Source organism: Scyliorhinus canicula, chromosome 11 (assembly GCF_902713615.1).
Source record: "Scyliorhinus canicula chromosome 11, sScyCan1.1, whole genome shotgun sequence".
Taxonomy (NCBI): Eukaryota; Metazoa; Chordata; class Chondrichthyes; order Carcharhiniformes; family Scyliorhinidae; genus Scyliorhinus; species Scyliorhinus canicula.
The window spans coordinates 90,516,822-90,541,499 of NC_052156.1; the positions used below are offsets into that span (position 1 = coordinate 90,516,822).

Below are 24,678 nucleotides of genomic sequence, written 5' to 3' on the forward strand. Positions count from 1 at the left end.
CAGTGAATATGGGCAGCATGGTAGCATAGTGGTTAGCATAAATGCTTCACAGCTCCAGGGTCCCAGGTTCGATTCCCGGCTGGGTCACTGTCTGTGCGGAGTCTGCACGTCCTCCCCGTGTGTGCGTGGGTTTCCTCCGAGTGCTCCGGTTTCCTCCCACAGTCCAAAGATGTGCGGGTTAGGTGGATTGGCCATGCTAAATTGCCCATAGTGTCCTAAAAAGTAAGGTTAAGGGGGGGGTTGTTGGGTTACGGGTATAGGGTAGATACGTGGGTTTGAGTAGGGTGATCATGGCTCGGCACAACATCGAGGGCCGAAGGGCCTGTTCTGTGCTGTACTGTTCTATGTTCTATGTTCTATCATCCTGGGTTTCTGGATTACTAGCCCAGCGACAATACCACTATGACACTGCCTCCCCAGCATTTTCAGTTTTTGCTCCATTCGCAATCTATTACTTCCAACTGGTGAATTATGAATTCCTATAATTTACTCAATGACCTGGCTCATCCTTACCCGTCAATCTCCTCAAACTGTGTCTGAACAATTTCTGTATTTGCAAACACAACCTCTTGTGCATCCTGTTCCTCTATTCCAACTTAAGTAGTAAAGCATTCCAGATATTTGGTCCTATATTCGGAAATTCACCCAGAAGCCCTGCACCTCAACAGCTTTCACCCCCATTTCAAACATGTCTTCCACAGGCTCCCAATATACCAGAGAACGTAGCAGAATGAAAGTGTGAATGTATATTTCTAGATTTAGATGGAGTGAAGCTCAAACATGTACAACAAGCAGAAATTATGCAGGGTTCTTCATTCTGTCACAGTATTTACAGCAGGTTCACTGCTGATCGATATTCATTGACATGGTAAAACTGAGTATCAGGAACATTTAAATTGGAGAATATTAGGAGCTCATAGCAATATTGAATCAGCTGAAAACAATGCATGCAAATTGCCAATTCAATCATTTAGTGGCATGGAGTCACACAGGAATACAGACAGCGGACAGTGAGCTCCTCACGGGAATACAGATAGTGGGCAGTGAGCTCCACATGGGAATACAGATAGTGGGCAGTGAGCTCCACATGGGAATACACACAGTGGGCAGTGTGCTCCACATGGGAATACAGACAGTGGACAGTGAGCTCCACATGGGAATACAGACAGTGGGCAGTGTGCTCCACGGGGGAATACAGACAGTGGGCAGTGAGCCCCATGCAGGAATACACACAGTGGACAGTGATTTCTACAGGGAAATACAGACAGTGGGCAGTGTGCTCCACACGTGAATACAGACAGTGGGCAGTGTGCTCCACACGTGAATACAGACAGTGGGCAGTGTGCTCCACATGGGAATACAGACAGTGGGCAGTGAACTTCACACGGGAATACAGACATGGGCAGTGATCTCCACAAGGAAATAGACAGTGGACAGTGAGCTCCACATGGGAATACAGACAGTGGATAGTGAGCTCCACATGGAAATACAGACAGTGGGCAGTGAGCTCCACGGGGGAATACAGACAGTGGGCAGTGAGCTCCACGGGGGAATACAGACAGTGGGCAGTGAACTCCACACGGGAATACAGACAGTGGGCAGTGAGCTCCACGGGGGAATACAGACAGTGGGCAGTGAACTCCACACGGGAATACAGACAGTGGGCAGTGTGCTCCACATGGGAATACAGACAGTGGGCAGTGAACTTCACACGGGAATACAGACATGGGCAGTGATCTCCACAAGGAAATAAACAGTGGACAGTGAGCTCCACATGGGAATACAGACAGTGGATAGTGAGCTCCACATGGGAATACAGACAGTGGATAGTGAGCTCCACATGGGAATACAGACAGTGGATAGTGAGCTCCACATGGGAATACAGACAGTGGGCAGTGATCTCCACAGGGAAATACAGACAGTGGACAGTGAGCTCCACATGGGAATACAGACAGTGGATAGTGAACTCCACATGGGAATACAGACAGTGGATAGTGAGCTCCACATGGGAATACAGACAGTGGATAGTGAGCTCCACATGGGAATACAGACAGTGGATAGTGAGCTCCACATGGGAATACAGACAGTGGACAGTGAGCTCCACATGGGAATATAGACAGTGGATAGTGAGCTCCACATGGGAATACAGACAATGGATAGTGATCTCGACATGGAAATACCGACAGTGGATAGTGATCTCCACAGGGAAGAAGAGACAGTGGAGATTGAACTCCACAGAGGAATACAGACGATGGGCAGTGAGCTCCACATGGGAATACAGACGATGGTCAGTGAGCTCCACATGGGAATACAGACAGTGGGCAGCAAGTTTCCAGACCCATATGGAAGAGATAAGAAGAGACCTCCTGGCAGCCGTCAAGACGGCAGTGGAAACCGCGATGGCCCCCATAAAGGAGACAATGGATAATATGGGGCGGAGGCTAGAAGTCCAGGAGACGATAACATGTGACCTTGAAAAAGCTGTCACAGACCATGGGGACCGGATCACAGCACTTGAGGCTTTTTTTACATAGAATTTTACATAGAATTTACAGTGCAGAAGGAGGCCATTCGGCCCATCAAGTCTGCACCGGCTCCTGGAAAGAGCACCCTACCCAAGGTTGACACCTCCACCCTATCCCCATAACCCAGTAACCCCACCCAACACTAAGGGCAATTTTGGACACTAAGGGCAATTTATCATGGCCAATCCACCTAACCTGCACAAGGCCACAAAGAATCCAGCACTCCAGTTTGTAGAATCAAAATAAATAACTTTATTTACAATTACATATATACTGCAGCAGTAGTAGGACTTCACCACTGCATCACTCTGGTACCACTCTGGCCAGCTCTATTTCTGCAGGTGCAACTGCTAATGATTTCTCCGCCCTCCTCATTGGGGGAACGCATACTCACGAGAGCACACATGGGCTGCGGAGGCTCTCAATTCCATTGCTGAGAGACTGCTCCAGGCATTTGCAAACATAAGAGAAAGAGAGAGAGAGATGGGCAGGACATTTTGCTGGTAAGGCCTGGCCTGGGGTTCAGCCTGAGGCTGGATTTTAAAAAATATATATTTTTATTCTCCTCCTTTTTCACACTTTCTCCCAAGTTTACACCCACCAACAATAAACAATAATCAGCAACAAATATGTCAATCCCCATAACAATAACAACGATCCCATCCTCCCACCAAACCCCCAAACAGCATCCCACACGCTAACATTTTAAAAAATAAATTTAGAGCACCCAATTCATTTTTCCAATTAAAGGGCAATTTAGCGTGGCCAATTCACCTACCCTGCACATCTTTTGGGTTGTGGGGGCGAAACCCACGCAAACACGGGGAGACAGTGACCCAAAGCCAGGATCGAACCTGGGACCTCAGCGCCGTGAGGCTGCAGTGTTACCACTGCGCCACCGTGCTGCCCTCCCGCATGTTAACATAAACAAATAACAAAAATGAATCAGGAATCACCCATAGTCACCATCAACACATACAGTCCGTCCCCCTTCCCTCAATCCTCCTAATCTGCACCCCCCCCCCCCCACAATGTTCGATGTAATCCAATTCTCGAAAGTGCATAATGAATAACGCCCATGAGTTGTAGAACCCCTCCATCCTTCCCCTCAATTCAAATTTGACCTTCTCAAGAGTGAAGAATTCTAGCAGTTCCCCCCCACCACACCAGGGCACAGGGTGGAGAGGTTGATCTCAATCCCAACAGGATCCACCTTCGGGCGATCAATGAGGCGAAGGCTACAACATCTGCCTCCAGTTTCCAACCCGACTGGTCCAACACCCCGAATATGGCCTCCTGAGGTCCCGGGTCCAGTGTCATGGGCATCACTTTAGAGATTACCCTAAAAACCTCCTTCCTTTGGACAGGACAAATCGCTGGCTTTGTAAGCAGACCAAGTAGGCCAGCAGCACGGTTCGATTCCCGTACCAGCCTCCCCGAACAGGCGCCGGAATGTGGCGACTAGGGGCTTTTCACAGTAACTTCATTTGAAGCCTACTCGTGACCCCCCCCCCCCCCCCCGTATCACTGACACACATCTTCTACCCCCTACTTTGACACCAGGGCAAGGGGGTGGGCATACTAAGGATAGTTTCATTCACGGTGACAAGCACAGTGACGGATCCCTCTCTCCCTCCCACACCCTTCCTCTCCCTCTCAAACCTGATGATAGTGCCAACAATAAGGACATGGGACCAGTTCATACACAATTTTAAGTTTGGCGCAATATCCATACAGGCCCCCATCTGCAACACCATAGGTTTACACCATGGAACGACAGGGAGACACAGAATGAAGGAAATGTATGCGGATGATAGAATGGCAGCACTGGGGAACTGTCAAGGGCTCCAACTCCTGAAAGGGAACGAGCTGCACAACTTCCTCCGCAAGGAGACAAATACGTTCCACCAGAGACCCACGCGTACACATTTCTGGGCGGAATGGTAGGGCTGGACTGGTTGGGGGATGACAAATGTAGTGACATCTACGGACAACTCATAGTAAAGTTCAGGACCCCGCTATTGAGACCAGACAAAATGGGAGGAGGGGTGTGCATGGAGATAGGGGGAGGACTCTGGATTGAGGCACTGCACAGGATCAACTCCACCTCCGGGCTGTGCCTTATGCAGCTCAAGTCACAGAGCACACCTTACTGAGATACACATGAGCGGGTTCTTCCTGAATGTGGAGGATAAATGCGAGTGGTGTCAGAGGGGCCCGACCAACCACAGCCACATGTTCTGGCCTTGCCCTAGACTTGGGGAGTTCTGGACGGCCTTTTCCGGGGCTAAGTCCTGGGTGGTGGGGTTCGAGATGGAGTCGTACCGATCAGTGGCAGTCTTCGGGGTGTCAGAGTTCTGGATGGGGAAGGGGGTGGATGCCCTGGCCTTCATCTCTCTGATCGTCAGAGACTTCTGCTAGGCTGAAAGCCGGCAGCGCCACCAAAGCTCAGGGAGTGGCTCTCAGACCAGGCCGAGTTCCTGCAACTGGAAAAAATAAAATTCTCAATAAGGGGGTCCAAGGAGAGATTCCATAACACGTGGAAGAAGTTAACAAGTAAACAAACCTCTTTTCGGTTCGGAACCAGCAACTAACTAGGGGGAAGGGAACACCAGCTGGATGAAAGGGAGCCCGCATATAGCAGAGAAGAAACGGGGAGGGAAGCCATTCACAGGAGAGGATACAGATCCCTCCCACATGTGCCAAACCTGGAGGACAGACCAGTCTCCCCACAAAACAAATGTAATTATCAATTATAAACGATGTAAAGAGTCCTGGCAATAATTGTAAATACATATGTAAAGTTGTGTGTAACTCTGATCACTAAACATTAAGAGTCCAGATAGGAACACTACTTTAAAAAAAAAACTAAAAGATTCACACTATTGTCAATAAAGTGGGGAAAAGATAGAACTGGGCCACTGTCACAGGCGCAGAGACAGCCTCTGATACTTGTGTGGATGTTGTTACCGTGGTGGTTATTATTGTAGTTTCTGTATTGTTCTGCAAAGTTTGGATATTAAGTGCAAATTGCCAATAAAAATATTTTTCAAAAAAAGAGCACTGACAGCAGAGCGCGATTGCAGTGAATTAATGAGGTAATTGGAAACCGCAAGGGGAGTTGAACTGTCAGCAAAGTCATGCATTAAACTCCTGCTGTGCCCTCGACACCCACTACACCCTGTACGTAGCAGTTAGCTAGCAATGACTAACTGTTACTGGCTGGTACATGTTCATTTTCAGATAGGAAGTGTGTAGCTGTTCCTGCTGATTGTATGTTTCCTGAGAGCGACCATTACTCACCGATCCCTTGTCTTTGTTGTTGAGAAATAATTTCAGAATCTGGATCTGCAGCTCTTCCACAACTGCCAAAACAAAATGCAAGCATATCATCCATAGACATTCTGTACTGCCTGGGTCCATCAATGCATACTTCCTAACATGTTCACTTCTAACATTTCCCATCATTAACAATTATACACCAATCTTCCATCTGCTGCTGGCACTGTCCAATCTACGATCAAGTAATACAGGATTGAAGCTCCCATATTCGATTCAGAATTAACATTTCTGTCAGGCCAGGGAAAGAGGTTGCACATAGAAACTTGAAACATGCAGGGGACTGAAACAGACCACTGTGAGACGGCATGGACATGACAGGCCGAATGGTCACCTCTATATTTCTATGAGTTCTGTAATTCTGTGCCCTTACGCAGTAAACCTGAATTTTAAAAAGTTTTTAATTTATTTTTGTTTGATTAGTAGCCCAATAAATCAAGGTATGGCAGGGCATCACAGTAACAGTAGAGGGCACATCCTATTCCACCCTTGAAGTCCAGGAAACTTCTCAACTCCGAGATAAACATATGTGCAGGTAACATCATCAATTGAAGAAACTCAAGCGACATGTTTCAAAACTTGAGCAACAGCTGTAGTCACTGTTGTGTATCCACGAAGCTGACAGTTGCACAGATAGCACATTTCCACAGGTGGCCACCCCGTCGCTTTCAAGGTATGCCAGCAGGGGAAGAATGCACGGCTGCATATTGGTTAGCACTCTTGGTTCATCATGCCAGGGTGCCGGGTTTGCTTCAGTCACCGTCCGTACGGAGTCTGCACGTTCTCCCCGTGTCTGCGTGGGTTTCCTCCGGGTTCTCCGGTTTCCTCCCACAAGTCCCGAAGGACGTGCTTGTTAGGTGAATTGGGCATTCTGAATTCTCCCTCCATGTAACCAAACAGAATATGGCGACTAGGGGCTTTTCACAGTAACTTCATCGCAGTGTTAATGTAAGCCTACTTATGACAATAAAGATTATCATTATTAAACCTGACTACTAAGCAGGACCAGGCAGATAATCCACTGTGTGCATCTCGCTCCACAGCCGGTATTGATCAGGGCCATGGTACCTCTGGGGAATACAGTCCGATTCAAGATCATAGCAACATGGGCGACGAGGAAGTTAAACCAATAGTGAAAGGAGATTTAATAATTAGTGTAACAGAGAAGCATTCCTGCAGCCGCAGATATGACTCTTGAATGATAGAATGCCTCTCTGGTGCTGGGGTCCAGGGTCGCTCAGTGGCTGCAGGAGACTCTGAGGGGGGAGGGTAACCAGCCAGAGATTGTGGCCCTTATCAATATCAAAGACATAGAGTAACAGATCCTGCTGGAAGTACTCACGCTTCCACACACCATACAGTACAAAAACTGGAGGACAGTGCACCTAGTGTGTGGCTGGAGAGATGTTGCAGGCGAAGGGGTTTTGGATTAGGGATCAGCAATAAATAGTCTAGCTAGTGATGCCCACAGCCCATTAAAACATTTTTTTAAATTCATGTGGCATTGGCACTGGATTTAAGGGAAATAGGATCAGTTCAAGCCAGACAAATTGCACCCAATGAGGCCAGGACCAATATCTCGGTGGTGAGTTATTGAGGCGAGTTTAAACTAGCTTGGCATATGGATGGTAACACGAGTGCAGATTCGGAAGGAGCAGAAGCCAAGCTGGAAAAATAAAGTGGAAAATTAGTAAGTGCGCATGGAGGTTGAGGAAACAAAAGGTAGAAAATAGAGAACAAAAGTGTTGCTCAGTGATTAACTGTATCTATTTCAATACAAGAGTTAGAAAAACAAATACGCAAGCAAATAGCTGAAACATTAAGACATTATGGGGCACTAATAGGGGGTTTTAACCACTCAAACTTTAATCTTTTTTTTAAATTTTAGAGTACCCAGTTATTTATTTATTTTTTCTGATTAAGGAGCTAAATTGCGTGGCCAATCCACCTAACCTGCATATCTTTGGGTTGTGGGGCACTCGAGCATTAATTGAGATCAATTTGGATCAGACAGTACAGAAAGCGCTGAATTCTTAAACTGTGTTCAGGGGAACCTTTTTCGCCAGTGCATAGCAAGCCCCACAAAGAGTTCTGGAAATAGTTTTAGGGGATCATAGAACATAGAGTGCAGAAGGAGGCCATTCGGCCCATCAAGTCTGCCCCGACCCACTTAAGCCCTCACTTCCACCCTATCCCCCTAACCCAATCACCCCTCTTAACCTTTTTGTTGGAAACCAAGGGCAATTTAGCCAATCCACCTAACCTGCATATCTTTGGACTGTGGGAGGAAACCGGAGCACCCGGAGGAAACCCACGCAGGCACGGGGAGAACTTGCAGACTCTGCACAGACAGTGACCCTGCGAGGAATCGAACCTGGCGCTGTGAAACCACATTGCTAGCCACTGTGCTACCCATATGAAGCGGAGCAAGTGGAAGGGGTATGTTTGGGAGGCCGAGGGCAAAGGAGTTTTTGTACTTTTCACACGTGCACCGGGTGTACTCCCGGATATAATTATTTGTACTGGATAAGGTGCTGTTGGCAGGGTGGTTGGTTCAGAGTATTCGGCAATTGTGGTTTCTGACTGTGCGCTGCACAGGATGGCTCTGCGTGTGGTGCAGGGGAGGCTGGATGTGGGATTACTAGCGGACAAAGGGGTTTGTGAGAGGGTGAGGGGGACCATTCGAAATTATGTGGAGCTGAATAATACAGGGAAGGTCACAGCCCCCACACTGTAGGAGGCATTGAAGGCAGTAGTAAGGAGGGAATTTAATTTGATTTGGGCATATAGCGAGAGAGTGGAATGGGAGAAGAGGCTGAGGTCAGTTGAGGACATCCTGAGGATAGACCGGAGATATTTGGTGGTGCGAGACGAGGCGTTGCTAAAGGACAGACAGGCTCCAGATGGAGTTTGGGCTGGTGTCCACAGGAAAGGCAGTAGAGCAGCTGTGGAGAGCCAGAGGAGCAGTCTATGAGTACGGGGGAAAAGCGAGCAGGATGTTGGTGCATCAGTTGAGAAAGCAGGTGAAAGAGATTGGAAGGGTGAAGGATGAGAGAGGCACGATGGTGTCGGAGCCAGAGGGGGTGAATGGAGTCTTTGAGGCCTATCGAAGGCTGTATAAATTGGAGCCTCCGACTGGGGAGGAAAGTATGACGTAATTCTTGGACGGGCTGGAGTTCCCAAGAGTGGAGGAGGAGAAGGTGTCAGGATTGGGGGCCCCGATTAGGTTGAGGAAGGTGTGGGTTTGATACTGGTGGGGAAGGCACACGGGGTTCCAGTCGGGTTTTATAAGAATTTTGGGTTGGAGCTGGGGCCTCTGCTTGCTGGAATGTATAATTGGTCGATAGCAGGGTGGCGGGGGACACTCCACCCCGACGTTGTTGCAGGTGTCCATATCACTGATTTTAAAGAAGGACAAAAACCCAGAGCAGTGTGGGTTTTATTGCCCGATTTCGCTGTTAAATGTGGATGCAAAGTTGTTGGCATCACAGATAGTGGGTTATGTGCCTGGTGTGGAAGACCAGGCGGGGTTCGTGAAGGGGTGACAGCTGTCAATGAATGTAAGCAGGCTGCTCAACGTTATTATGATGCCCTCAGAGGGGCTGGAAGTGCAAGTGGTGGTGGCAATGGATGGGGAGAAGGCGTTTGACTGGGTTGAGTGGGCATATTATTGGAGGTGTTGGGTCAGTTCGGCAGAGGTTTTGTGGATTGGGTTCAACTGTTGTATAAGGCGCCAAAGGCTGGTGTCTGGACGCATAGGAGCTAGCTGCCCGTACTTTGGACTACACCAGGGGACGAGGCAAGGATGCCCGCTCACCCCACTGCTTTTTGCTCTGGCAATAGAGCCGTTGGCAATGGCGTTTAGGGCATCAACGGACTGGAGAGGGATTGAGCCGGGAGAGTCGAGTACAAACAGAAGTGTTTCTCTTTTTCCACTGGACAAAACAATTCAGCAAAACGTAACAAAATCTTGTTATCTGAACCTTCCGCTCAGTGCTTAAATTATAGCAAACAATTAAAAATGATGCGAAGCACCAAACAATCTTTGTAGTGTAAAAGTTTGAAGAGCTGCAGAAACAAATAGCTGTCCCAGTGAAGTAACATTTTCTGCCCTTCCTACTGGCAAAGTCTGGATGACATTTAATACGGTGAATTTCCCAACAGTCCAACAAATCAGATTTAATTATGATTTCTGCTAAAGCAGCTGATTCAGCACTCAGTGCCTGAAATGATCTTAATTATTTATTGTTTGAGTGAAATATCATGTTAATCGTGCTCAAATCAGGGTTCCCGCAGTTAGCAATTAGCCATAACCATGGAGATAGCTTAACTCTATACTTGTGCATGATCCCGATGCTGCTTTATACACCAGCTAAGAGAGAGAAGGCGTTTATTCAATTTTCTTAATATTGCCACTGGCCCCAGGTTAGGATGAGGAAACTCTGCCGGCTCTTTCTCCTGATCACCGTCCAAATTATCCACTCCTGAAAGGGGGAGGGTGAACTCGGGAGGAGGACAAGCTTGAGTGTGTCACCCACCAGAATGGAATAGCCTGCTGCAGAAAGTGTATCGGTCCAAGCATCAAGGCTGGGCATTTGTGAGAGGTACCATAGGACAGAGAGGTCCATGGAATAGTACTTGAACAGGAAGGAAACTATATGAAGAAGAAAATACAGGGAAAAATTAAAAACACAAGACGGCAGGTGCATGGGGACACCAAGCTCCCCTCCAAGTCACGCACTATCCCGACTTGGAATTATATCATCATCACTGGTTTAACATACAGAATAATAGAATCCCTACAATGCAGGATGCAACCATTCAGCCCATCGAGTCTGCACCGACCCTTCAAAGGAGCACTCTACCCATGTCGAACCCGTCCTATCCCCGTAAGTCCATAACTGAACCTGCACATTCCTGGTCACTAAGAGGCAATTTATAATGGCCAATCCACCTCACCCACACTTCTTTGGACAATGGGAGGAAACTGGAGCACCCGGAGGAAACCCATGCAAACAGGGGGAAGAATGTGCAAACTCCATACAGACAGGCCGGAATTGAACCTGAGTCCCCACACTGAGACAGCAGTGCTAACCACTGTGCCACCCCTGGAACTCCTTCCTAACAGTACTAAGGGTGTACCTACTACATATGGACTGCAGCGGTTCAAGAAGGTGGCTCATCCCCACCACCTTCTCAAGGGCAATGAGGGAAGGGCAGTAACTGGATGTGCCAACAACACCCACATCCCATGAACAAATAAGGAAAAGTTATCTTTGTAACAGCTGCTGCTCAATTATGTCTTGCAGTCAGTTAATGGTACTGTTGGCTCAGTCACAGCTGAATTTGATTCTATCTTTGTGTGTGCACTTTCTAGCTTTGGATAGGAACCAGGAATCCCAACAGAAGTTTTTGAGTTCAGCTGTGTAGCCTCCCTCCTGCATCCCTGGCAGAATACATAATGGATCATCAATAGAATCCTGTAACTTTTAACCTCTGAAACATCAATAGAGCCCTTTAACCTCAATACCATCTATGAAGCCCAGTGGCATTACCCACTAGACTGTCAACAGAGCTCTGTAACTTTCTCATCCTTAATTTATGTTGGAGCCTGGATGACAGCCTGTCTGCCAGAACATTTGTGTTGATGTATACCAGGAGAGGCACATTGTTGTTTATTTCTGTATTTTTACAGGTGTTTGTCATGTGTGGCTTAAATGATCTCCTAGGCTCATAGATCTTATACAAATAGTGTGGCTCCCACACCCATTGCCAATGTCAATCTAGAATTCAGAACTGGTGCTCTGGTTTCTGCATGGCAGGACTGGCCAGAATGGGGTAGGGCTCTACACATTCTGACTCTGAGGCAGGAATACAGCCAGTTCAGCAACAATGGAACGCAAGTGAACTTTCCTCCAATTGGTATATTATCACAGTGACAAGACTGCTTTGCCAGTTAAAAGTGAGAAGTGATGAGCAACTGTTGTATATGAAAATAAATGCAGTTGAGGGAGGACATCTAGCTCATCCATCTTCAAGGCTCTCCCAGACACTTCAATATGTTTTGGGCATTCCCACAAGGTTCCCACATGAAGAACACGCTCAGAGGTAGTAACACTCAAGGAACTGTACTCAGCATCTTTGTTAGATGAAGTTACAAAAATGACAAGAAAATTCAGGAAGAAGGTCTCTGGGGCAGGTGGAAAGAGCCTGACATTGATTGCATCACGAGTGATAGGAGAAATGGTCACAGCAGGCAACTCCCAGGAGGAGAATGGAAACCTTTTACAGATGTCCTCAAAGCAGCAATGAAGAGGTCAAACATCCCCGCCAACTCGTGGGTGTCCCTGACTTGTGATCAACCAAAATGGAGAAGATTCATCCAGGAAGGAACCAAACACATTGCCCAGAACAGGCAACGGCAAAGCCGAGGCAGAGATAGCACAACAACCTCCAAACTCATCTAGCCAACCCTCCTATCGCCACCTAACTTGCATGTGACAGAGTCTGCAGAACGCGCACCGATTGGTTTTATCAGTCATCTCAGAACCCATCGAATTGGAGTGAAAGCAAATCATCCTCAATCACGAGGGGCTAAGACATTCCAATGTGGAAATGACTCCACCTTTAACATTGTTCACAGACGTCCATGTTAAGTACTTACCTTCAATACGTTTCTTTAACCTTTGACAGCCTCGCTCATAGGCGCGACGTCTCAGCCTCTCCTCAGCACTTTCTTCCTTCACCTCCTTGCCCTGGAAGAAGAAAGTGGGGATATCTTCTCTTAAAATGAGGCAAACCACTTGGAACCTTTCCATCCAAACTGATCCTATTCAAATAAGAGTTTGTTCACCAATAAATAACAAAGAATCTCACCTCTTTGTCAAACCTGGTTGGCCACCAAGTGGTGGGAATGAGTTCCTCTAACCCAGCTTCCTCCACTCGAAGAGGTGTCTTAATGAAAAAAAACACCACTGATCTCAGCACATCAAACGTAATCTTGAGTTAAGGGTCATGGGATGCCAGTTCTTAGGGTACACAAGAAGTTAGTATATCAAGTTATCAAATGACCCTTTTCCCTTCAACCCCTTTCACTCTCCAAAGTCTAAATCCCTTCCCCTCAGTGCGAACCAGTTTCACCTGTCCTTTCCACATCTTAGGCAGAAAAAGGGAGAACACAGTTCAGGCTGGCTGACAGCCATGACCTCGGTGGCTTTTGGCATACAAGAATGAAAATGTCAGAGATACCAATCACTGGGAAAGAGGCACTTTTACAGAGGTCAACACAGCTTCAATTGCGCTGCTCAAGTGGAATTTATTGGACAAGCATTTTCCATTTGGCAGCTCACCTGTTTCAGTAAGTTGTTATTAAACATCACAGTACAGAAACAGGTTTTAACAATCAGAGCCAAACAAATGTAAGTTATTGCTTGTTTGGCACTAAAAGATCTGACAGACAAATGTCATTTGTCTAATCCCATTGTCCAACCAATCCCATTAGAAGTTTATATCTGAAATAGCTTAACCCCCATGGATATATGGATTAGGCAAGTGATCAATGGCATCTATTTAATAAGTAATGCACAATATTTCTTCCCAATCACTAAAGCTGGTTTTATCATTTCTGTACTTCGATAAAACTAAAGAAACCATTATCAAGCTATAATGTGTTTTTGTCAGTGTGTACACCGATCAAGCATTCTGTACTTGAGATTTTTAAAGACACAATTACATTGTGATTGATTCTTTGGAATCATATCCTGAACAAATAGTTAAAACTGATATATGATGTCACCAACAATAACACTCAATTATATCCCTATAATACAGAAGAAGCCATTCGGCCCATTGAGTCTGCACCGACCCTCTGAAAGAGCAATCCAGCTAGCCCACTCATCTCCCCCCCACCCCGACCTGTAACCCCACCTAACCTGAACATCTTTGGACATGAAGGGGACATTTAGCATGGAAAATTCACCTAAAACTGCATATCTTTGGACTGTGAGGGGAAACCGGAGCACACCTATGCAGACACAGGGAGAAAGTGCAAACAGTTACACAAGACTGGAATTGAACCTAGGTCCCTGTTGCTGTGAGGCAATAGTGCTAACCCCTGTGCCACCATGCTGCCTATCATTCAATGTTCATTCAATGAGAGAAGAAACACATCTAATATCGTTCGAGTGTGGTTTCTTCTTCAAACTTCAGGGTATTTAGTGATCATCAGTTTGCAGTGGTTCTTGACACTAATGTTGAGGATTTTATGGCGTGGTAACGAATAATGTTTCCCTTCTCTTCCATGGCATGTCAAACTTTCTCAACTACTGTTATGGGGTCACAGGGAGGTGCAGCAATCCATTCAACCTACCCAGACAGAATTGACTCCTCTAAAAACCATCATGATTGTCTCATTGTGGGGGGAGTGAAGCACTTCCCAAAAGCACAGATGGAAATTTTAAGACAGTAACAGAATGCTATTATTACCTTCCAACTGCTATTTAACCTTTACTGCATAAGCAAAACCATCAGAGCGGATACCTTGTCTGCCTGCTCACTGAAAAAATAGTAGATGGAACAGCTGAACCAGGGGGTCTTTATTTCTAGTATTTCTGCTGTGCGAACAGTTCCCAGAAGACTCAAACAGAGATTAGCCCAAGTGAATTTAAAAGGATATAGTACATTGTTGAGCAGATATTTCCTGGTTTTCTCATGCTTCAGAATAGCTATGCTAAGACGCAAATAGTGGATCTGCAAAGAGACACAAAGATAAACTGTTAGCACACTAAAGATCACAAAAAAGATTTGAATCATAAAATGAAAGCAATGTGGCCCAACTTTGCTGTGCCAACTCTCATTGTTATCCACTTAGTCCCATTTCTCTGACTTTTATTACCCTTTGTTTTGTTTATATTTATGCACTTCTCTTTAAAAGCCAACTTCTACTATTTTAGGTCACATATTCCACAACCTAATGGCCATGAATTATCAATAGTTCTAAACTTAGCCCTTTGTTGCAGACTCACAGAACAGGCCCTTCGTCCCACGATGTTGTGCCGAACTTTTGTCCTAGTTTAATCATAGTGTCCAAAATTCTATGATAATCTAACGGCAATTTATCATGCCAATCCACCCAACCTGCACATCTTTGGACTGTGGGAGGAAACCGGAGCACCCGGAGAAACCCACGCAAACACGGGGAGGATGTGCAGATGTCTTCAGACTCAATACACAATCTCCCGCTACTGTCCTTGATCGGACCTACCCTCGTTCTAGTCATTCTCATATTTCTCACATATGTGTAAAAAGCCTTGGGGTTTTCCTTGATCCTACCTGCCAAAGATTTTTCATGTCCTCTCTTAGCTCTAAACCCACTCATAGACCCACGGAAATATTTTTTTCTTATTCACAATACAAAAATCTTCATAATTTTGAATACATCTATAGGTCTGCTTTTAACGATACCTGATCAATGAAGAGGAGACTCAGTTTCTCCTCATAGCTAAGGCCAAGGGAGTTAAGGATGGTATCAAATTGAGTGAAAGGCTTAGTGTATACAATCCTGTCAAGATTAGTGTTAGGTCAGAACTTTGGGAAATATTAAGGCAAAAGGTGACTAAAAATGAATAAAGTGGAGAAAGTAAAGTATGAGACCTAGCAATAACTATAAAAGACAGTAAAAACTTCTACAAGTATATAAAAAGGAAAGGAGAACCCTTAAAACGAGGAGATGGGGAAATAATAGTGGAGAAACAAGGAATGGCAGAGACTTAGAACAAGTCTCAGAAAGCAACACAAGAATAGTAGAAAATCATTGAGGAAAAGGAAGGAAGGAGCTTAAAACAATATGATAACTAGAGCAAAGGTACTGCAAAAAATAATGATGGCCTGCATCCTAGGCTTTTAAAAGTGGTTGCAGAGATAGTGGTACATTGCTTGCAATTTTTTAGATTCTGCAAAGATCCCAAAGGAATGAAACACCAAAAGTATAACACCTCTATTCAAGAAAGGAGGAAAACAAAGAACAGGAAACTGTAGACCAGTTAGCCGAAAATGTTTTTTTTAAGGTATTTTTAATTCCACTTTATTAATTTTTAGTCACCTTTTGCCTTAATATTTCCCAAATTCCACAAATTTTTATAATTTTTTACAACTTACAACAAACGCACAAACCCCCCAGCCCACTAAGCCCTCCACTACCACTCGCCACCCCCCCCCCCCCCCTCCAACCCCTGCCTCAGCAGTTAACAGTATGGCTACTCCTCAGAAAGCAGAATAAACAAACCCCAACAATTGTAGAACCCATCACTCACCCCACTTAGAGCAAATTTCACTTTTTCCAGGGCCGAAAACTCCAGCAGGCTTCCCCGCCATGCCGAGGCACAGGGTGGAGAAGCTGACCTCCAGCCCAACAAGACACGCCTGCAAGCAATCAGCATGGCAAAGGCTACAATATCTGCCCCACACCTGCCTGCAGCTCCGGCCAGTCTGACACCCCGAATATGGCTTCTGGGGAACCAGGCTCCACCTTCACATGTAGAACTCCTGAAAAGACGAACACCGTCCTCCAAATTCTTTCCAGCTTCAGGCAGGCCCAAAACATCTGCAAATAGTTGCAGGGCCCCTCCCACATCACTCACAGACATCTTCCACCCCTTCAAGCAACTGATTCATCCTAACCTTGTAAGGTGCGTCCTGTAAACTACCTTCCGCTGTATCTGCCCCAGCCTCGCACACGGAGTCGGAGGTGTTTACCCTCCGCAGCACCTCACACCACAATTCCTCCTCCATCGCCACCTTGAACACTCCCTCCCACCAAAGTAAGAAGTTTTACAACACCAAGTTAAAGACCAACATGTTTGTTTCAAACATTAGGTTTTGGAGCACTGCTCCTTCCTCAGGTGAATGAAGAGGTATGTTCCAGAAACATATATATAGACAAATTCAAAGATGCCAGACAATGCTTAGAATGCGAACATTAGCAGGTAATTGGTCAGCTCCGAAAGCTAAACAAACATGTTGGACTTTAACCTGGCGTTGTAAGACGTCTTACTGTGCTCACCCCAGTCCAACGGCAGCATCTCCACATCATGACTACCACCAGACTCACCGAATACTTCCTTGGAGCCATCGGGAATGTTGTCAGCACCGGCAACCCTGACCCCCTGCAAGAGGCCGCCCCCCCCCCCCCCCCCCCCCCCCCCCATTTTCCATCCTTGAATCTTCTCTGCATTCGCCACCTAGTAGTACATCAAATTTGGGAGGCCAGCCACCCTCACGCCCCCAAACCCCCGCCTGCCGTTCTCTTTGAAATATCACCTTCCTAATCCGAGCCACCTTCCCCGCCCAAACAAACGAGGATATCAGCCTGTCCATCCCCCATAAAAATAAACCTTGGGCAAAAAGACCAGCAGGCACTGAAACAGAAACAAGAATGTGGCAAAATATTCATCTTTACTGCATGAACCCGGCCCGTCAACAGAGGGAGATTGTCCCACCTCAACAAGTCAGACTTCAGCTTCCCCACCAAGTTAGTGAAATTAAACTTCTGAAGCCCTGCCCAAACCCAGGCCACTTGCACCCCCAGATACCCAAAGTGAGACACTGCCAGACGAAATATCAGCCCCACCCCCACGAGACCATAAAGTACTCGCTTTTCCCTAAATTCGACTTGCACCCTGAAAAAGTACGAAATTGCTGAAGCAACCCTATTATACTCCCCACTGAAGAGCTTGGCTCCGAAATGTACAAGTCGTCAGCATATAGGTACACCCTATGTTCTGACCCCCTACTACCTCTTTCCACAACCCAAGCTCCCAGCGCAATGGCCAAGGGCTCTACCGTCAATGCAAACAGGAAGGGGGACCATGGGGCATCCCCGCATCCCACTGAAATGCAGAGTACCTTCAATTCATATTATTCATGCACACGCTCGCCATCGGCTCCTTCTGCAGCAGCTGCACCCACAGCACAAACTTCGGCCCAATCTCAAATCTCTTCAACACTGCCATCAAATAACCCCATCTCCACCCAATCAATGCCTTCTCCGCATCTAACACCACCGCCTCTGTCTTACTTCCCTCTGCCGAAGAAAGCACCACATTCAACAGCCTCCTCACATTCAATGACAACTGTCTTTCCTGTACAAACCCTATCTGGTCCTCCCCAATCACCTTCAGAAGGCACCCCTCAAACCTGGATCAGCACGGTAGCACAAGTGGATAGCACTGTGGCTTCACAGCACCAGGGTCCCAGGTTCGATTCCCTGCTGGGTCACTGACTGTGCGGAGTCTGCACGTTCTGCCCATGTCTGCGTGGGTTTCCTCTGGGTGCTCCGGTTTCCTCCCACAGTCCAAAGACATGCAGGTTAGGTGGATTGGCCATGCTAAATTGCCCTTCGTGACCAAAAAGGTTAGGGGGGATTATTGGTTTAGGGGGAAAAGGTGGCAGTGAGGGCTTAAGTGGGTTGGTGCAGACTCGATGGGCCAAATGGCACCTTCTGCACTGTATGTTCTGTGTTCTTAGCGACAGTACCTTTGCCAATATCTTGCCGTCGACATTCAGTAGAGATATGGGCCTGTACGACCCACACCCCACCGGATCCTTGTCTTGAGCAACCACCACCTTCTCCATCTGAAACCTCACCCATTTGCCCAGCAAGATTGCCAACCCCCCCCCCCCCCCATCAACCCCCAACTGAAACATCTGGCTTACCCACCCCTTCCTAAGCCTCATCTGATCCTTCACCCTCAGGTGGGTCTCCTGCAGCATCACATTCAAACTCTTCAAATGCTCAAGATCTCTCACTCACTTCACCGGTCCCCCTAACCCCCTCTGACCGGGGTGGCTCATCCTCACTCGCCATCATCATTACTACAGGCCCCACCCACAGTCGGATCCACCCATCCTCTTGTTACCGTCACCACCCTCTCTTCCAGTGTCCCCCCCATCTCTTACAAACACCTCACCCAGTATCGATCCCTTCCCCCACCATTCACACCTCCAAAGTCCAAAGAAACGAGATCGACAAGGTTCCAAAGACTGCACACACACACACACACACACACACCCAACCCCCGGGCACACTCCTGTTCACTAGCTAACCTTCGTTTGCTAGTGCGGTGACCCTTGCCAGAGCATTCCTCCTTCAGCACCCCACCCCCTCTTAAGTAACTGGACTCCACATGCCCACTTCCTTCGAACCAAGAAACAAAAAGGAGCCGCTCCCATAAGGAAAAAACAAAACACATATAAATAAACACCCCTATTTAAGAGACAGAAACAAAACCTCAATCTACATAGAAAGCCCACAATAATAAAAACAATCCCTGTCCCCACCAACCAAATCCAAATCTCACTCTCATCTCAGCCCCAGTCCTTCAGCCTTAACGGATGCCTCCTCCGCCTCAAAATAAAAGTCCTTTGAATTGTGAGTCGCTCTCAGCGTCACTGGATAGACCACTCCCAACCTCACTCCGCTGCCATACAATGCCGCCTTCACTTGTCCAAAGGTCCAAAGGCCACCTGTCTTCGCGCCAACTATGCTGTCAAATCTTGGTATATGCGTATACCAACGCCTTCCCACTTCACATCTTGTCTCTGCTTCACCTAGTCAAAACTTTCTCCTTCACGTGGTAGATGTGAAAGCAGACTATGACCGCCCTTGGTTCTTCATTCGTTTTTGGCTTCGGCCTGAGTGATCGATCTGCCCCATTCAACTCACAATGGGATGGTCCTTCCCCCTCCCCCATCAACTCAGCAAACATATTTGCAAGGTACTCGGTCAACTTCAGGCCCGCCACCCCCTTGGGCAGACGCACTATTATCAAATTGGGCCTCCTCGACCTAGTCTCTAAATCCTCGACTTTGATTCCAAGCCCTTTGTTGATCTCCTCCACCCTCCACAGCTTCTCACCCGTTGATGTGAACTGGACGCTGTGCTGCGTCAGTGCCTCCTTCACCCCATTCAACTTCTCTCCTCGCTCCCACACCTCGACCGACATCTTCATCACTGGCACCTTTACCGGGGCAATTGCCTCCTCCACCCACTCTTTAAGCGAGGTCGTCATCTCCCTCTGAAGCACCTCCAAATGCTCGCTAAACAGCACCTCAATCTCCATCAACATCACCTCGGTCAGAGTTTTCACCGTGAAGGGAGCTGCCCCACCCGAAACCCAGCTCCTGCCATCTTTCTTCCTGCCGGATACACAGCAGCACACACTGGCAGACGTCTGCGCACCCCCCTTCTTTCCAGTGCCTTTCTTCTGGGATTTCGACATTCCCCAACCTCCTTATGACTTCCCACACCAACAGATCCAAAAACTACCCCGAGACTGGGCATAAAAGTCCAAAAACCAGAGACTGTAGTAGGACCCACCTGATGTGTGACCCCCACCTACATACCACCACCAAAAGTCCCCAGCCTAACATGTTAATGCATTGTTAAGGCAGTAGCAGCAGGACATTTAAAATAACACATCACAACACAATCAGGGAGAGTCAACATGATTTTGGGAAAGTGAAATTGTGTCTGACAAAATTATTGGAGTCCTTTGGGGATGTAACAAGCAGGGTGTATGAAGGGGAACTTGGAGATGTAATGTATTTGGGTTTCCAGAAGGCATCCGAGAACATACTACAACAGGTAAGAGCCCACAGTGTTGGGGGTAATGCAGCATGCATAGATGACTGGCTAGAGAGTATAAACAGAGTAGGGGAAAATGGGTTAATTTCAGGTTGGCAAACTGTAACTAGAAAAGTGCCGCAATGGTCAGTGCTGGTGCCGGAACTATTTTACGATGAATGTGAATGACCTGGATGAAGGGGTCAACTGCATTACTGAGAATACAAAGTAGGAAAGCAAATTGTGAGGAAGGTATAGAGCCTGCAATGGGATACAGGTCAAGTCAATGGACAAAATATTGGCAGATGGAGTATAATGTGGGAAAGTGTGAAGTTGGTCGGAAGAATAGAAACACAGAATATTATTTAAATGGAGAGGAGGATATGGGGCAGACAGGGAAGTGGAGTTAAAGCCACAATCAGATCAGCCATGATCTTATTAAATGGCAGAGCAGACGCGAGGGGCTGAATGACCTACTACTGCTCCTATTTCTTGCGTAATGATCTTGTGGACGTAACGCCTCATATCAACTTAGTAAATCTCCCTATTCTCACACCATGGTTTCAACATCCTTCCTAAAGCTAAAAACTAAACAGCCAAGCCAGCGATTTGCAACGGGTCTGCATAAATTCTCAGATTTTGTACTCTAAGCCCTCTTTATAAATCAAGGATCCTGTAGCTTATTTTTTACTAATGTGTCAACTTGTATTCTCACTTTTTTACCCTTCCTGTAAAGAAAAGCCTTATTATGCCTGTTCTATTCCTAAATGAATTATCATTTTTGTGTATTTACTCTGATGCTTCCTCCAAAACTGCATCCATTTCTCCACACTAAATTTCATCTAATTAATATCCTAATATTGTGATAAAGTTTTTTTTTCTACTGAGGTTGTTTAGTGTTCCTTTTCTATTAAATACATTCCATATTTGTTGTGATTATTGTATATTTTGATATGTAGTATCAATAATATATGTTAATAGCGATGATCTAAACACTGGGGAATACCGATTTCTCTACATCCTTTTAACCCAAAGTACCATTAATCGGTGATCTATATCTTTCATTTAGCAACATTCCTATCTATGCTGCCACATTTCATTTAATTTGTCTTAATTTAATTGACAAGATTGCTTTGCGGCATCATATCGAGCATATATTTGTTCATGTGGTTTCTTCCGCATTTATGACTTTCTCAAAGAACTCCATTAAATTTATCAGGGAGAACTTCTTGTTTTTATACTAGCTACTCTTAATCAATTCATGTTTTCTTTCAGGATATGAATTATAATCTATATTTATGGCCTCCAGAAGATGGCATGTGAACGATCCTGATCTATCCCCAGTTGTGTAGTTTATCCTTCTTCAGCAGAAGTGTTACCCTGGCAACCCTTGAATAATGTGGTATAAATTCCCAATTCAAACATGTCTGAAAGATTGTCACCAGAGCCTCTGCTATTCCCTGTAGTTATTCTAAGCAGCCTAGGACTTACTTATATTAACTATATAAAATGTCTTGCATAAATAACAAAACAGCTGAAAACTGTGACAAAAATGAAGTAAATTTTTGATCGTTTATGGAATACACAAGGTACACAAAGGGATAAAATTAGTTACAGATAGCTCCCTCTAAATCTATATGATCACATATTACACTCTTGTATATAAACAGTATTGCTACTCTTGTCAAAAAAAGACAATTTGCTATACTGAAACATGTTGACTGGCGAGTTCTTGGTGTCAATCAATGAAGTAATATCCTCAACAGCTTGCTGGGCAATGCATTAATTCCCAAATATTACAGGTCTCATCTAGCAATGGTGACAAACATTCCATCTGAATGACATACAGTGGGTGTTTTGGAAGTTCTCGGTTGGATTGACAGTTGTACATGGGGTAAAGAGGTACTTTGGCTCTGTGAGAGAGGCCAACAATGGCCTCTTTGGTGGACAGTTCCATAACCAAGATCTTCAAAAATTGTGGGGTTTACTTTACTATTTGAGCTGTGAGATACTGAACTAAGCAGAGGTTCTGAACAATCACAAGGTATGGTAACTCTATGTCAAGGGTTAATTTTAAATTATGGATTGGATTAGGAGTAGTGCTTTGCTTGTTTTTGACATGAATAAAGTTAAAATATATAAATATTGCAAATATACTCTTTGTGCCCAGCATTGTCCAACAACCAGTTTAATATGTAGTAAGCAATTTTAATTAACTTTAAATGTTACAATTGAAATGTGATGTTTTGGAGAGTTTGAATTCAACGTGTCTCAGGACAGGGAAGGACAGCAGTCCTCTTATTCTGCATTTAGGGATCTTGCAGATTTTTGCTCCGAATGATTAGATGCCTTATAGAATGGGAAGGCCTCACCTGTAGCCCTAAATCAGGAATGATGGGGGAAAATCTGTATGCACGAAGCAGTGACATCATCAGCTGTTTCAAACACTCCTGGACTTCATAATCCTGTAACAGAAATCAATCATAATTGAGCCTGAGGGACAAGCAGGAATATGCACTGTAAAATGAAACGTGTCTACCTAAGCGGTACAATACAATGAATTATCTCACGCAGAGACTTCCAAACAATACATTAACTCGATTGAAGTACACAAGTACATACACTATAGTTTGCTAAACCAATGGATAGGTAACAGTATGCAAAACCCCATAGAGGTGTTCAAATAAAGAACCATAAGTACAGTAAACAAATGTAGGATACAGCTACAGACTGAACAACATGGGGAGACAATAGGGCAAAATTACACGCTAATGTCACAGATGAGCACAAGTACAAATTCAACAGTACTCTAGTCCCATGGTGGGGTACAAGTATAGACCAAGTTCTTTTTTTTTTTTTTTTTTTTTTTTTTTTTAATTTTTTTATTGGAATTTTTTGCAGAAAATATAACAAAAAGTATAGCAAAAAGCAGTAATATGCAACTAACAGCCCCATAACACCCACAATTCCCCCCATACCGTAACATCACATGTATCACATTCCCCCACCCCCCCCCCCAAACAAGAGAACTTAACCATAAATTAAAATTAGATAAATCAAATTTAAATAAAATAAGCTAACATAATCAACGCCCCCCCCCCCCCCACCCACCCACCCACCCCCCCCCCCCCCCCCCAACCCACCCACCCACCCCCCCCCCCCCCCCACCCCCCCCCGGGTTGCTGCTGCTACTGTCCCAGTACCCTATCGTTGAGCCAGAAAGTCGATGAAAGGTTGCCACCGTTTAAAGAACCCTTGCACCGATCCTCTCAGGGCGAATTTAACCTTCTCAAGCTTAATAAAGCCCGCCATGTCATTGATCCAGGTCTCCACGCTTGGGGGCCTCGCGTCCTTCCACTGTAGCAAAATCCTTCGCCGGGCTACTAGGGACGCAAAGGCCAGCACACCGGCCTCTTTCGCCTCCTGCACTCCCGGCTCTACCCCAACCCCAAAGATCGCGAGTCCCCATCCTGGCTTGACCCTGGATCCCACCACCCTTGACACCGTCCTCGCCACCCCCTTCCAGAACTCCTCCAATGCCGGGCATGCCCAGAACATATGGGCATGGTTCGCTGGACTCCCCGAGCACCTGGCACACCTATCTTCACCCCCAAAGAACCTATTCATCCTCGTCCCAGTCATGTGGGCCCTATGCAGCACCTTGAATTGGATGAGGCTAAGCCGCGCACACGAGGAGGAAGAATTTACCCTCTCCAGGGCATCAGCCCATGTCCCGTCTTCGATCTGTTCCCCCAGTTCCCCCTCCCACTTCGTTTTCAGCTCCTCTACTGACGCCTCTTCCTTCTCCTGCATAAGCTTGTAGATATCGGATATCTTCCCCTCCCCGACCCAGACCCCCGAGAGCACCCTGTCACTCACCCCCTTCGCGGGGAGCGCAGGGAATCCCTCCACCTGCCGTCTAGCAAATGCCTTTACCTGCAGATATCTAAACATGTTTCCCGGCGGGAGCCCAAATTTCTCTTCCAACTCCCCCAGGCTCGCAAACCTTCCGTCGATAAACAGGTCCTTCAGCTGTCTAATGCCCGCTCTATACCATCCCCGAAATCCCCCATCCATGTTCCCCGGGACGAACCTATGGTTCCCCCTTAACGGAGCCTCCATCGAGCCCCCCACTTCTCCCCTATGTCGCCTCCACTGCCCCCAAATCTTGAGGGTAGCCGCCACCACCGGACT

At 46.3% G+C, this 24,678-nt stretch overlaps 1 protein-coding gene across 2 annotated transcripts in view; it reads right to left on the reverse strand.

Moving 5' to 3' along the window:
- Positions 1-24,678, reverse strand: part of LOC119973187 (E3 ubiquitin-protein ligase RNF123) — a 537,603-nt gene that overhangs the window by 391,518 nt on the left and 121,407 nt on the right. The window contains exons 14-18 of one of the 2 annotated variants that reach the window (XM_038810837.1): positions 22,857-22,949; positions 14,538-14,612; positions 12,741-12,857; positions 12,529-12,619; positions 5,829-5,890 (exon numbers count right to left, since the gene is read on the reverse strand). In XM_038810837.1, coding sequence (XP_038666765.1) covers positions 5,829-5,890; positions 12,529-12,619; positions 12,741-12,857; positions 14,538-14,612; positions 22,857-22,949 — 438 coding nt within the window. Of the gene's footprint in view, positions 1-5,828; positions 5,891-12,528; positions 12,620-12,740; positions 12,859-14,537; positions 14,613-22,856; positions 22,950-24,678 lie in introns of both variants that reach the window. The other variant, XM_038810836.1, reaches the window with a different exon arrangement.